At 44.3% G+C, this 14,722-nt stretch overlaps 1 protein-coding gene across 6 annotated transcripts in view; it reads right to left on the bottom strand.

Annotated features, from left to right (window-relative positions):
- ALDH3A2 (aldehyde dehydrogenase 3 family member A2) overlaps positions 1-14,722 on the bottom strand; it is a 52,343-nt gene that overhangs the window by 6,136 nt on the left and 31,485 nt on the right. For all 6 annotated transcript variants that reach the window (XR_011168635.1, XM_069089611.1, XM_069089615.1 and 3 more), the window contains 2 exons: positions 14,062-14,228; positions 5,143-5,242 (listed from right to left, as the gene is read on the bottom strand). Coding sequence is in view for 5 of the 6 variants with exons in the window: in XM_069089611.1 (XP_068945712.1) it covers positions 5,143-5,242; positions 14,062-14,228 (267 nt within the window). In the remaining variant the exon portion in view is untranslated. The remainder of the gene's footprint in view (positions 1-5,142; positions 5,243-14,061; positions 14,229-14,722) is intronic.

Below are 14,722 nucleotides of genomic sequence, written 5' to 3'. Positions count from 1 at the left end.
TACTCATTGTTCTCCTGGTTCTGCTCACTTCACTATGCATCAGTTTATGTAAGTCAGATTTTTCTGAAATCATCCGATTTGTCATTTCTTATAACACAATAATATTGCATTACAATAATTTACTACAGCTTGTTTAGCCATTCCCTAACTGATAGATATCCCTTTGATTTTTAATTTTTAGCCACTACAAAAAGAGCTGCTATAAATATTTTTGTACAAATAGACCTTTTCCCCTTTTTTTTGGATGTCTTTGGGATATAGAACTCTTAGCACTGGTATTGCTGGGTCAAAGGGTATGCAGTTTTATAGCCCTTTGGGAATAGGTCCAAATTGCTCTCCAGAATGGTTCTATCAGTTCACAACTCTACCAACAGCGCATTAGTATCCCAGTTTTCCCACATGCCCTCCAACAGCCAACACTTCATTTTTTTTGTCACATTAGCCAATCTGATAGGTGTGAGGTGGTACCTAAGAGTTGTTTTCATTTGCATTTGTTTGATCAATAATGATTCAGAGCATATTTTTCCCCTATAACTAGATAGCTTTAATTTCTTTGTCTGAAAATTGCTTGTTTGTATCCTTTGACTATTTATCAACTGAAAATGATTTGCATTTTTATAAATTTGACTCAGTTTTCTATATATTTTGGAAATGAAGCCTTTATCAGAGATATGTGTTGCACATCCCATCCTCTTCCCTCCCCACCCGCCAGTTTTTGGCTTTCCTTATAATTTTGGTTGCATTGATTTTATTTGTGCAAAAACTTTTAAAATCTTATATAATCAAAATTATCTACTGAACATTGTGTAATGCTCTCTATATCTTCTTTGATCCTAAATGCTTCCCTTATCCATAAATCTTACAGATAAACTGTTTCATGCTCTCTTAATCTGCTTGTGGGATCACCCTTTATGTGAAAATCATGCATCCATTTTGGTTTAGACAAAACCTTTTTAATTTAACATAGTCAAATTTATCTATTTTACATTTTGTAATGTTCTTTGTCTCTTGTTTGGTCATGAACCTGTAACTCACATAACTTCTCCTTCAAGAATCTGGATGCTCTACCACTTGGTGTATATATGTGTTTAGTACTGATATTACTTCATTGACTATGGTACCTTTTAGCAAGATGGTCTATTCTTGCTTTTGCTTTGTCTCAGATCAGGAATGGCTACTCTTGCTTTTTAAATGCAGCTGAAGTTGAACAGATTCTGCTCCAGCCCCTGACCTTTATTCTGTGTGTGTCTCTCTGCTTTCAGTGTGTTTCTTGAAAACAATATAGTGTAGGATTCTGGTTTTTGAACCATTCTGCTCTCTGCTTCTGTTTTATGGGAGAATGCCAGTAACTCTCATGGGTATTGCTGCCTACTTCCTTCCATCCTATTTTCCCTTCTGTTTGCCCTCTCCTTTTACCCTTTCCCTCTCTGACAATGTTTTGCTTCTGCCCACCACCTTCCCCAGCCCACCCTTTCTTCTGTCAGTTCCCCACCCTGCTTTTACTTCATTTCCTCCCCTCCTACTTTCCTGTTGGCTAAGATGAATTTCTATATTCATCTGACTGTGTATATTATTCCCTCTTTGAGCCAATATTGATGAAAAGTAAAGTCCAAATGATGCTCACTGCCCACCTTCCCTCCACTATAACAGGTTTTTCATGACTCTCCATGTGAAATAATTAACCCCATTCTACTTCTCCCTTCCTTACACACCTAGTGTATACCTCTTTCTCATTCCTTATTTTTTTTTGTCATTGCCTCAAATATCCATGCCCTCTGTCTATATATATTCCTTCTAGCTATACTATTAATGGTACAATTTTTGAGAATTACAAGTATCATATTCCCATGTAGGGATGTAAACAGTTCAGCTCCACTGAATCCCTTATTTTTCTTTTCCTTTTAAGGCTTCTCTTGAGTCTTAATACTGGAGATCAGACTTTTTGTTCAATTCTGGTCTTCTTATGAAAGCTTGAAATCCTTCTATTTCATTGAATGACCATTCCCTCCCCCCCCCTGAATGATTAATTTCGCCAGGTAGGTGATTCTTAGTTATAGTCCTAGTTCCTTTGCCTTCCAGAATATCACGTTCCATGACCTCCAATCCTTCAATGGTATATCTGCTAGATCCTGTGCAATTCTGATTGTGGCTCCCCAATATTGGAATTGTTTCTTTCTGGCCACTTGCAGTATTTTTTTTCTGTGACCTGATAGTTCTGAAATTTAGCTATAATGTTCCTTGGAATTTTTATTTGGGGATTTCTTTCTTGAGTTGATTGGTGGATGTTTCAATGCCTATTTTGCCCTCTGGTTCTAGGATATCAGGACAGTTTTCCTTGATAATTTCTTGAAAGATGATGTCCAGATCCTCCTTTTGATTATGGCTTTCGGGTAGTCCAATGACTCTGATGTCTCTCCTGAATCTATTTTCCAAGTCAGTTGTTTTTCCAAGGAGATATTTTACACTTTCTTCTATTTTTTACTCTTTTAAATTTATTTGATTGATTCTTGATGTCTCACAGAGGCATTAGTTTCCACTTATCCAATTCTAACCTTTAAGGAGTTGCTTTCCTCAGTGTTTGTACTTCCTTTTCCATTTGGCTAATTGTACTTTTTAAGCAATTGTTTTCTTTTTCAAGCTGTTGACTGTTTTTTCATAATTCTTTTGCATCACTCATTTCTTTTCCCAATTTTTCTTCTACCTTTCTGATATAATTTTTAAGCCCCTTTTTGAGCCCTTCCATGAGTTCTTTCTGGACTTGAGACCACTTTCCATTCACTGGAGGGCTTTGCCCACTGGTGTTTTGACACTGTTATTCTCTTTTAAGTCTGTGTCTTGATCTTTCCTGTCACTGTAGTAACTTTCTATGGTCAGATTTGTTGTTATTTTTTGCTTCTTTCTTTTTTTTTTTTTTGCTTTTTCCTCTTTGTTTTAAATTTGAGCTCGGCTCCTGGGGTGGGAGGGACACTGTCTTAGGCTTCTTGTGCCAGGTGTTGCAGACCCTGGCTATTTATCTGGTGCTGCACTGAGGCTGTCTTGAAGCCTACAAGGGGCACTTGTATCTGGTGCTACGCTAAGGGGGTGGGGTGGGGGTTGGCTGGCACTGGAGGCCATAGGGGTCTGGCAGCTTACCTGGTGCTGAGCTGGGGTCCCAGTGCCGGTGTCTGGCACGTGCTGGGGTTGGTGGGGTGTTTCTGTGTTTCCACGGGGCTACACTGAAGCACGTGAGGTCTGGTTGCTGGCACTGGCAGAGGCCCTACACTGGTGGCTGCCTGTTTGCTTAGGCACCCCTAGGATCAATGGCTATGCCAAAGCATGTCAAAATGGATGTTTTGAGTGAAGGGAAGGGACACTTCCCTTAAGTGAAGGGAAGAGTTCTCAGTTCTGCTGCTTACTAGCTGCCATATATAGGTAGGCTAATCATTTAAAACCTAAAACAATGTTTTCCCATCTGTAAAATGGTAGTGTGTAATTAAAAAATAAAATTGACATGATTTACCTTGCCAGGCTGTTACAAGAAAAGCTCTTTAACAGGAAACCAGAGCCATTAGTATAAAGTCATCAGGTAGCCTGTTTGAGTCTCTCTCACCGATGCTCTGTTTGGACCTGGCTCCTCATCCCGCCTCTGACACTCACTACCTGTGTGACTGTGACCAAGTCACCTCCCCTGTCAGGGACACTTGGGTGTCAGGTGCAAAATCAGGGGGTTGGACTGGGCAGCTTCCAAGATCTCTTCCAGAGCATGCTTCAGAGGCCTAAGAGACTTCCAGCCCACGTGCCCCTTCCAGGACATAACACAGCAAAGTAAACAATGAGGAAACAAGCAGCAGTAGAGGCAGACATGATTACACACCTTCTCCCTTGCTTGCTTTAGGGTGGAGGAGGAATGGTGGTGGAAATAACAGAAATCATTCACACACACTCAAGATCACATCCAGAAACCAGGGAGGCCTTCCAAGGCTTTTCTTGGGCCCCCTTTTCTTCTCAAACTCTTCCAATTGCTGATCTTAACTAGCTCCCATGGATTAATTACCATATCTCTGGCAAAGGATTCCTAGATTCTATGTCTAGCCCTAGCCTATTTCTTGAGCTATAGTCACACATGACCAGCTGCCTTTTGGATATCTCCAACTGGATGTCCTGAGGGTACCTCAAACTCATCATGTTCATAACTGAGCTTGTCACCTTTCCCCCAACACTCCTATTACTGTTGAAGGCGCCACCATGTTCCAGTCACCCAAGGCTCTGGGTTCCCCTTGACTCTTCACTCTCTCTCCTTCCACGTGTCAGATCTATGACTTTTTCTTGACTTTCTCCATAAGGATTAGTTTTGCTTGGTTTTCTATATCTGTTTGGAGGAATTTGAGGATGGGGTCCACTACACTTCTTCCTGTTACTCCACCATCTCGACTCCCTTCTCCATTGTAAGCTCAATAAATGCCTATTGAATGAATGACTACAACATACCCATTCACTTTTACTACTTTTACAAAAGTAACAGATAAACTCAAACAGAATATCAGAGAAATCAGGAAGGCAGAGAGGGAGAAGTGACTTTAATAGGAAACATTATTAAGAAGTCACTGTGATATGAAAGCTAGGTTTTAGTCCTAGATCTGCCCCTAAACTAGTTAGGTGAGGTTGAGTAAATAACTGCCCTTTTCTGGGTCACATTTTCTTCATCTATAAAAGGAGAAGGTTGGACAGCATATTTGAATCCTAGATGTGGAGCTGGAAGGGACCTATAAGGCCACTGAGACCAAACCCCCATTTTACAGAAGAGACAATGGCACCTTCTTCTTGCTAGATGAGTCTATGAATAAATTAGCTGGGGAAGAGATAGACTTAACTGCAACAAATGTGAGGCGTTACCTAATATGATGGGGGGCAGGCTTAATGTTAAAAAATGGCTTACGAACATAGGCAATTGGCACCCTGATACAGATCAATGCTCCATTGAGATGAGCATTCTATTTTTGATAGCTGGTACCAATGGACTGTATTTCAGAAATCCCATATACAAAGCTGTCCTCTGCATCGCTGAGTTTTAGGGGATAAAAACTCTGGAGAATCAAAAACTAGAAAGAACCACCTTTGGTGCCTTTAAAATAAGTACAATATGTCACTGGATTGAATACTTACCAACTCCTCCAAAGGGCAAAGAGTTGAGAGTGAAGTGCATAATGACATCATTGCCGGTGACCCCACCACTGGAGGTTTCTTCTATCATCCTTTTAATCAGCTAAAAGACAAAATAGGACATTCTGACCTCACTGGTGCTGTCAGTCCTCAAAGATCTCAAGAGTGCTGAGCCCCACCACCTCTGACCAGCGGCACACACTGAGGCAGGACGTCCCCAGACGAGGCTGTATGTTTGGCTTTAAAAAAACCTACTCAACCAAGCAAGTGAATTCTTCACAGGATTCTTCATCAGATCTTTACTTTTCCCACTGCAGGGTTTCTTGGGAAGTACATTATGCCACAGTGAATTTAAAATGCAGTCTGGCTGACATGACACGGATCTGATATAAACCTTTTCAGAAACATCTATTATCTAAAGTGAAATATACTTGCATTCACCAGTAATAGTTTTTGCTCAATGATTGCCATCTGGTGGCTCTGCATCTTGTAATGAATGAATGAACAGCATTTAGTATGTTATCAAGCACTGTGCTAAGAACTAGGGATACAAATACGAAATGGAGACATCTCTGCCCTCAGCAAGCTTACGTCCTAGGGCAACATACATAAGGAAGTGGTATCCAGGGAAGGGAGTTATAGTCTGGAAAGTCACAAAGATGTAAAGTCCACTAATACACACTACCCTGAAACGATGTTCCCAGAGCATGATGGGGTGGACGGAGGTGGTAAGTGGGTTAGCAGGGCAGAGATGGTCACGGTAAAAATGAGGACACAAGGTTCCAGGAAATACAGAGCTGAGCAGCTTAGCTCTGTCCAGGCACAGCCTCTGGTGGTCCAGCGATCCACAGCAGAAGAGGAAGCAGCAGCAGCAGATGGGCAAAATGTTTAGATCTGGTGTTGTGTTTACCTAATAATTTCAGAACCAATTGTCTGCAAAGTACCATAGCACACATTTAATCTGGACATATGCTGAATAACCATGAGGAAACAACCAAGGCCTATGGTTCTCTCAGCTGCCATCTCCACAGCTTGTGCCTCTGACCACTGTCAGAGTAGTAGCTCTGAGAAAACATACAATGACCAGCACCTGCATGGCCCTGCTCCAGCTCGCATAGTGGAACTTCAGCTGCGAGCTACCCTAGGGCAACATCAAAGGGTAAAATTGAGAGAAATGATTATTAAATAACCAAATGTTGGGAGATCTAGGATTTTTTTCCCTTCCTCATTTGGAGATCAGGGCAAAGCTTAGTTATACAAAGGGCAGGGCAGATGACGAGATGAAATCTTGGAATTGTTACCCCACCCAACTAGAGAATTTAGAAAGAATTTAATCTAAAGTGAATTCCAACCCACTGTGTTTCATTCAGGCAGGCTAGATTGCCAGAAGCTGGGAGTGGGAGTGAGAGTAATCAGTCACGTTCCTCAGCCCCTCATCAGAATAGGTCCACCTCTCATTATAATTTTCATTCTTTTCATTACTTGTGAACCAACCACTCAAAGTCAATTCACCCTAAGGAACACCTACTTGGTCTTCCAAGAACATAGAAGTATGGAGTGGGATCCATGAGCAGTCTTTGGCATTTGAGAGTGCCATTGACTCCTTTTATTAATTATATGCTAGCATGACTAATAAAATGATTAACTGCCCAGAAACTGTATCTCAAGTTTTTTATACATCACAAAAATATAATACATGGAGGCCAAAGGTCACACTTGCTTACAAACCCTAAGTCCTTGGCAAGGCTTGATGCATGTAATTAAATTCAAGATAAAATAGATTTGTCAGAACTAATGAAATGCACTAGTAACACATAGCAACCTCTATTCCCAAACAAGTGCTTTGTTTTTAAGGGGATTGTTAGATGCTACTCTGTTTCCCTTATACACAGGGAATTGGTGGGTGCATTTTCTGTACTTCCTAGCAGATTACCTATGTGCATATAGTCTGGATTCCACCATTTTCCTCTCTTCAAAAAATTTTTTTTTAATTTCAAGGATTGTCTGCACATAGTTTCATTTCAACCAAACACTCACCATCCTTCCTGGCCATCACTACCAGAGACCTCCTAGGCACAACAATAGTCTATCTCAATGACTGTGAGAGAAAGAAAAACAAAAAGTCAAGTGACAGTCCCAGCAGAATACTGCCCAGGCCTCCTAGCCTCCTTCACCCCATGCCACTCCTGCCCCATTTTCACTATACAACTGAGAACCAAGTGTCATTTCTACTGTCCTATGGCTAGGTTAGCAAACTCCAACGTCTTTCTCTCCCAATGCCTATGGACCCACACTAGCTATATTCTGAGACAGAAAAGAAATCCTTTCTCCTACTGCCATTAACTATTTTCTTCATCCCTATCCAGCTCAAACAAGTCTTATAGGTCCACCATCTACTTAACAAACACCATTTCCTCACGGCAGAACTTTTGCTCTCTTCCTGTTCTTTTGGAAACCTGGTTTTCTTGAGATGATCCCTCATCTCTGGCACACCCTTGATTTATCTAGAAGCTCCTTCTTTCAAGGTCCCCGGGCTACTCTTCGCTCCTCCCTGCCCTTCATTCCACTTTCATTTTTTAGCAACCCTTCTTCTTTTGAGATTGGCTCCAACAATTCCTATCACCCTGTTAATATCACACTCCTTTACTGGTTACTTTTTTTTTTTTAAGAGTTTGGTTTTCTCCTCTACCTCACCCCACCCCTGTAACATCACCATCAAGGACATCAATATTCATTATGTTTATGGGAACATCTTGGCTTCCCAGTTCATCAATCTCCTTAACTACCATGGCTACCATCTCTCTTCTACCTCAACCACCCACAAGGCTGGTGACACCCTAGACCTTCACCATCACTAAAAACTGTGCCACTTTCATGATCAAGAATGTAAAAATTCCCTTCTCTGATCATAATCTTTCACTTTGCTTCACTCCTCTGAAATATATTTCTTTTTCAGGTTCCAAATTTTTTGTTTGAATATTTTAAAAATTAGACATCATAATAATGAAAATCTTATGAAAAACAACAACCAAAAAAAAGGCACTTGAATTACGTGCATTTTACAGCTTGCCAGGACCTTCGCAAAATTTTGCATTTTACTTTGCTACCTTTCCTTGCCCAGGCCCAACCCAGGCTCTTCTTTCACAAAAATATAATCACTGGAACTAGGTAGGCAGGCAAATTGAAAGGCCATTCAAAACTAGTAGCTCTATTTATTTTTGGATGCTGAAAGTGGAGAATACAGTTATTTAAACTTGATCCAACGCTTTATACCTTACAAAACTGAAGCCAGTGCTTATGGAGTGTACCATGCTGGCACACTGGCAGGGCAGATCTCGTTGCCATTCACTGCCTGCTTCTCCTGTCCAATGGTTTCTTTTGAAAACAGTGGATTTTTATCTCATGTTTCGGTCTTCTTCAATTTAGACTGAACAGCTGAGCCTCAGCCCTATTTGGCTTGTCAGACACTCCAGGACATCAGGACCCAAGGTGGCTGCTCTGTTTCTGGACTCTCTTCATCTTCATAAGAATCTCCAGGCACCCCAAGCCACACCTGGTCTCCTTTCGCTCCTCTCTGGGTTTTGATTTCTAGTAACCAGGTTCACTCTGTACTGTTCTCTGCTCCTCAATCCCTGGCCTTCTGTCTTTTTGCTGTCCTCGGCCCTGTATCACACCCACCACCTGCCCTTTCTGCTCTCACTCCTCGGCTGCTGGATGTTACTGGAGAAAGTCACACAAGTGGGTTGACTGGGCCCACTAATGAATTCATATCACCTAATATCACTTGGACCCTCACTGCTCCACTCCCCACACCCTCCTTGACAGCTATTCTTTTAGTGAGCATTGATTAAACACCTACTACATACTAAGTACTCATTGTATTAAGCACTGGGGAGTTAATTTCATTCACTGAATTCTACGACTGAAGACTTGGAGAATAAAGTTCTTGCCATCAAGTCTCTGGCACTATCAAAAACCCCAATATTAGAAATGGATGGCTCTTAGTAGAAATGGTGGGTGCATTTCCTGGGGCTGCCTTCATTTCCGTGTTCCTTGGCTTCTCCACGATTCCTCCAGGTCCCCATCCCAAGTATTTCAGCTGCTTTTATGTGTGTCTTTATCCACTGGACTGCGAGCTTCTGGACAGCAGAGACTGTCTTCCCAGTGGTCAGCACAGTGCTGGGTACATGGTAGGCCCTTAATAAAAGTGTTTACTGACTGACCAACCACCTGACTCACTTTCCCATCAGAACAAGAACTTATTAAAAGGAGGAACTCTTGATTCTCCTTTTATATCCTTAGCAATTAGCACAGTGCTTTCTATGTAACAAGCACTTAATAAATGCTTTTTCATTCATTCAATTGGGAGAAAATACTCAATACGTAGTGAATACCAAGTAAGTTCTGAGAAGATGGTAGGAATCAGGACAGGCTTCCTGAGGAGGCTACACTGGAGAAAGGAAGGAAGCCTCCTGAAAGAGGCTAGGAAATCCACACAGCAAAGGTAAGAAGGGAATGGATTCCAGGCATGGGAGACAACTGGGGAAAAGGCAGAGATGGCAAATGGGCTGCCACGTACAAGGCACAACAGGCAGACTGGTTTGGCTGCAATGCCGAGTGTTCACTAAGTCTGCAGAGGGAGGCTGGCGTCTGACTGTGAAGGGCTTTGAGAGCCAAACAGAAGAGTTTGGACTAGATCCCACTGCAGAGGAGGGAGCATTTGGGACTTCTTGAGCATGGAATGCCACGGGGAGCCCTGGGCATTAGGGATCTCACACTTTAGGAGCCCTATGGAGAAGCAAGAGACAGCAAGTCAGAGTGCTGGCTGAGAGACTGGAGGGGCCTGAACCAGAGTGGTGGTGGTGAAATATGGCATGGAGGAGGAACGCCAGGATGTGTCTGCCAACTGAAGGTGAGGATAAAGGGAGTGAAATGAGTCCCAACTGAACGAATAGTGGGAACCTCAATGGAAAGAGCCAAGTCAGAAAGAGGACAGAATTGGGGGGAGGGGGGGTTAAGATAAAAAGTTGCACATTTTGAGATGGAGATGCCCGCAGGAATCCAGCTGGAGATTCAGATAGGTAGATGGCAATATATGGATTAGGGTGCAGGAGACAGAGGAGGGCTGGATGTATCTGGGAGTCATCTGCCTAAGTATGATAGTTAAAGCCATGGGAGCAGAGGAGATCACCAAGGAAGAGAAGGGGATCTCAGGGGCAGTGGTGGGCAGTGGTGACAGGGCTCTCCCTTCCTCCAATCCTCTTTTCCACATAGCTGCCAAAATCATCTTCCTTAGGCACAGGTTGGATCATATCACTCTTCTTCTCAAAAGCAATCTATGGCTCCCTATTGCCCCTGAAACAAAATGCAAAACTCTAGGACTAGCATCTAATACTCTTCACAATATGGGTCTAACCTACCTTTCCAATCTTATTTCACATCACTCTCCTCACACCACCATTGTTCCAGCTTGGCCATCAGGGTACATTCCATCTCTGACTTCATGCATTCATACAAGCTCTCCCCATGCTTCATCTCTGCCTTTTAGAATTCTTATCTTCGTTAAAAGACTCAGGATGCCTCACATGAACTCTAGAAGGCTTTCTTGGACCTCCCTCTCTTACCTGTTAGTGCCTGCTCTCACCTCAAACAACCTGAATTACTCTCACTAGCATTCAGTCCTTTCTCCTCCCCTCTGCTCCCAGCAGAGTCTAAACTGGCTGAGGCCAATGATGGCTTTGTCTTTCTCTTGCTGCTTCCCAGGGCCCAGCACGATTCTTTACAGAAAGCAGGTGCTTAATAAATGCTGGCTGAGTCTTCTCTATAGGAACGGGCTCACATTTATGCATAACACTGGTTTACTGTGGCCTTGCTGACAGGCTCCAGTTCATCTTGGTCTCTGGCCAGCACCTGAAAACCCTTCCCTTTTCATTTCTTCTTCTTCTTCTTTTTTTTTTTTTTAAAGCAATTGGGGTTAAGTAACTTGCCCAGGGTTACACGGCCAGTTTTTTTGTGTGGGTGTCAAGTATCTGAGGCTGGAACCAATCCGGGTCCTCCCGACTTGGGGCCGGCGCTCTTACTCACTGTGCCACCTAGCCGCCCCTCCCTTTTCATTTCTACCACCCACACACACAGAGTTATCTTATGAGCTAGGCAGGAATTCCTAACCTTCAGACTCCAGGGGGCTTCCCTAAACCAAGTGCCTCTGATCTCTCTTCCACCACTCATTCCTTATCCAAGCGTCCCATTGCTGGTGCCTCCTGAGCAGATGCTAAAGATTTTGCAGATGAGATCATACAAAGCACCTCCAAATACGAGAGGTTTGTGAGAAAACAGGAGCTGAGGCAGGATTTCCATTCCAGCCTAGGCCACAGCCTCTGGGAATCAAGGCCTCTTGTGACACTCCCAGCAACACTGTTGGCACATAAGCCCCTTCTGGGCCTCTCTCCCATGGCCATCAGGCCCCGCAGAGATCACATGACCACTGGCCAAGCTCACCACAGAAAGGAAGTTGGGCTTTCTTCAAAATGGTTTTATTTCCTAAAGTTAAATAAATAAAAATTTAAAATAATCAATCAAAAAAGCATTGATTAAATTCTGACTCTGTGCCAGGCACTTTGTTAAGCACTGAGGACACAAAAAAAGGCATGAACAGTCCTTGGCCTCAAGGAACTCACATTCTATGGGGGAAGCGCAAATAAGTGGGCACATATACAAGATGTGTGCAGTGTAGACGGCAGGCCGCCTCAGAGCAGAAGGCGGGGGGGGGGGGGGGGGGGGGGGGGGAGGGAGAGTGGGAAGGGACGCGAGAGGCCTCTGGCAGAAGGTGGGAACTGAGCTGAGTTCTGAAAGGAACCAGGGAAGCTAAGAGGCCGAGACGGGGGCGAGGCACGAAGAGACAGCGCATCCTGAGCCTGGAGGAGGCCAGTGCCACTGAGGAACCAGACACTGCCTAGTGGGGTGGACTGGGAGTGAGAGGAGGAGAATACAGTGGAAGACTGAAAAGGGAGGAAGGAGTAGGCAGCAAAGAGCTTTAAATGTCAAGCGAGGAATTCTGTCCTCGACGTGGGAGGTGATGGGGAACACCTGGAGCTCCCTGGGCAGGCCCAAGGGGCAGCCAAGTGGAGGAAGGGCCCAGACTAGGGAGATCGGTTAAAGGCTCCCACTGCAATACCTAAGCAAGAGGGGGGAGACCACGAGTGGAGGAAAGGGGGCAGGTGTGAGAGATGTTGTCTCTTCTAGAAAGACAGGATTTAGCAAAGGATGGAGGACACAGGGTGAGTGAAATTGAGGGGCTGGGGACAGCACCGAGGACCCAAGTGTCAGGTAATGGAACGTGATGCCCCGAATGTGGCCCTAGGGGCTAGCACTTGCTTTGTGCTCTCATCTGCATTGCTCTGCACACCATCTGGCTCTACCACTCACCCAGCACAAGCAAAACTAGGCATGTTGACACTCAACTTCCAGGCCCCACTTCCCCACTCAAGGCTGGCGCCTTCCTAACTGCTCCCCGCAAAACATCGGGAACAAATACTTCTGGCCGCTGTTAATAGAAGAAACAAGAGAATAACTACAACAGAAATGAAAACATCACTAAAAAGAAAGCTACTTTCAAGTGAGGGAAAAGCCAGTGACGGCTCCAGAAGGCAGCAATGAAGTGCTGAGCCTGCATCACAGCAGGCGGATGGCGGCCCAGGCTGAAACACGGGGAGACTGACCACCAGAGGGGCCACTCTCAGGGCTCAGACAGTTCATGTTTTCAGTTGTGTCCGGCTCTTTGTGACCCCGTTTACCATTCCCTTCTCCAGCTCACTTTACAGATCAGGAGCTGAGACGGGCAGGGTGAAGTGACTCACTCAGGGTCACACAGTAACTAGGGAGTGTCTAAGACCAGACTGGCGCTCAGGAAGAGGAGTCTTCCTGCCACCAAGCCTGGTGTTATACCCACCATCCCACCTGGTTGCTCACACATTTCATGTATTCAACAGCTTTTCTTTGGCATGAGGGAGGAGCTCATTCTGGGGGTGGGAACTAGCTCTGACATAAAGACAAAAGGCATCAGTAAAACATTTTTTCCCTAAAAAGGAAAAAAAAAACATTCGTTTTATTAACTGATCAAACCTGACTGCCCCTTTGCAAGGGCATAACCCTTACTGGGACTCGCCTTTTTTCTAGGTTCTGAGTCCCAGGTACTGAGGGTAGAACAATTCTTCCTCACAAGAGGGGCCTTTCTTGGGCCACTGGCCATTCTGGCAGCCTCCTCTGAGCCAACTTTCTGTCCTCTTCTCCCAGTTACTCCTTCTCCCAATTAGTCAGGCTGTGCTGGTGAGCCACAAAAAAAATGGACTGGGAACCCTATTGCAGAAGCAACCAGCTACAGAGCTGAAGTCAGGGACGATGGCTTCAAAAATGAATTCTGCTGGCTAATTTACTCTTCCTACTCATGAAACAGGGCTCTGAAAGGCTGTCTGACCCAGAAGACCTCACACAAACAGCCCCTGAGGAAGCAGACCTCCTATTTCAAAGCCCCTCCTTCCCCCTCCTCCATCCCGCCCCAATTAAATAAGGAGAAAGTCGTCAACTCCCTAGCCAGGGATGTCACATGGAGTAGGGCCAGAAAGGCAAGCTGCACTTGAAATGATGTTCCCCGTTGTACTTCAGGGCTGTCTGTGAGCCACACGCCTTGGGACATTCACCCTCTTACGACTCAACTCTAAGTCAGATAAGTTTGGGAAAGGTTAAGAACATTTTGTAAGCTCAGTAACATCCCATGGGCCCCATTAGCCCAAAGAGAAATCCAATGAATGTAGTCCTCCTTGTTGGAGTCTAGCTTTAAACGAGACAAACACCTTTTGACTTATTGACAAAAAGAAGGCTGTGTTTTATAGCCCAGACCTTCGGTAAGCATCCCCTGACACTCACCTTATTGTTATTAGAAAACACATACAGGGCCAGGGGCTTTTCTCGCTGGTTTATGAACTGTATTGCTTCATCTGCATTTTTCACAGGCACTATTGGAAGCAACGGACCAAAAATTTCTTCTTGCATCACCTTGGAGCTGGGGTTAACATCAATAAGGACAGTCGGGGCTGCAATGAAAAAAAGAAAAGCAAATAACAATGCAGGAGTGGGATAGCCTCCTCTCTTCTTCCACTCTGACCACATGTCATCACCTATCCTCTGCTCACTCTCCGTGCAGGTGCTCCCACCTAGGAAGGATCAGAAGTTATCTGTATCAGGCAACCTGGTGCACAAAGCATGATGGGAGATATGCCTGCATGTCTTTTGAGTACACAAGCTTCCTCTCTAGGGGTGCAGGTACTTCTTTCCTCCCTTATCCCTACCTTACTGCTCTTACCTTTCTTGTCTCATTTGATTCCTATAACAGGCCTGTAAGTAGGGAAGATGGGCAGAACTAATATTAATATTCCTACTTAACAGGTACAGAAACAGAGTAAGTGCCTTGTGCTGCTAGTTAAGGCCAGAGAAGAGCAGATCTTCTGACATTAGTTCAGTGCTCTGCCCTCTTCCCCCACCCCCCTCCCACAGAGCCTGGCACATCCTACATCCTCTTCCACACTAC

This window comes from Petaurus breviceps, unplaced genomic scaffold, assembly GCF_028583685.1.
Source record: "Petaurus breviceps papuanus isolate PSGF00001 unplaced genomic scaffold, PetGlider_PUasm1.0 186, whole genome shotgun sequence".
NCBI classification, from domain to species: Eukaryota; Metazoa; Chordata; class Mammalia; order Diprotodontia; family Petauridae; genus Petaurus; species Petaurus breviceps.
The sequence above is the reverse complement of the archived record's forward strand: the minus strand, read 5'-3'. Positions and strand labels throughout refer to the sequence as shown.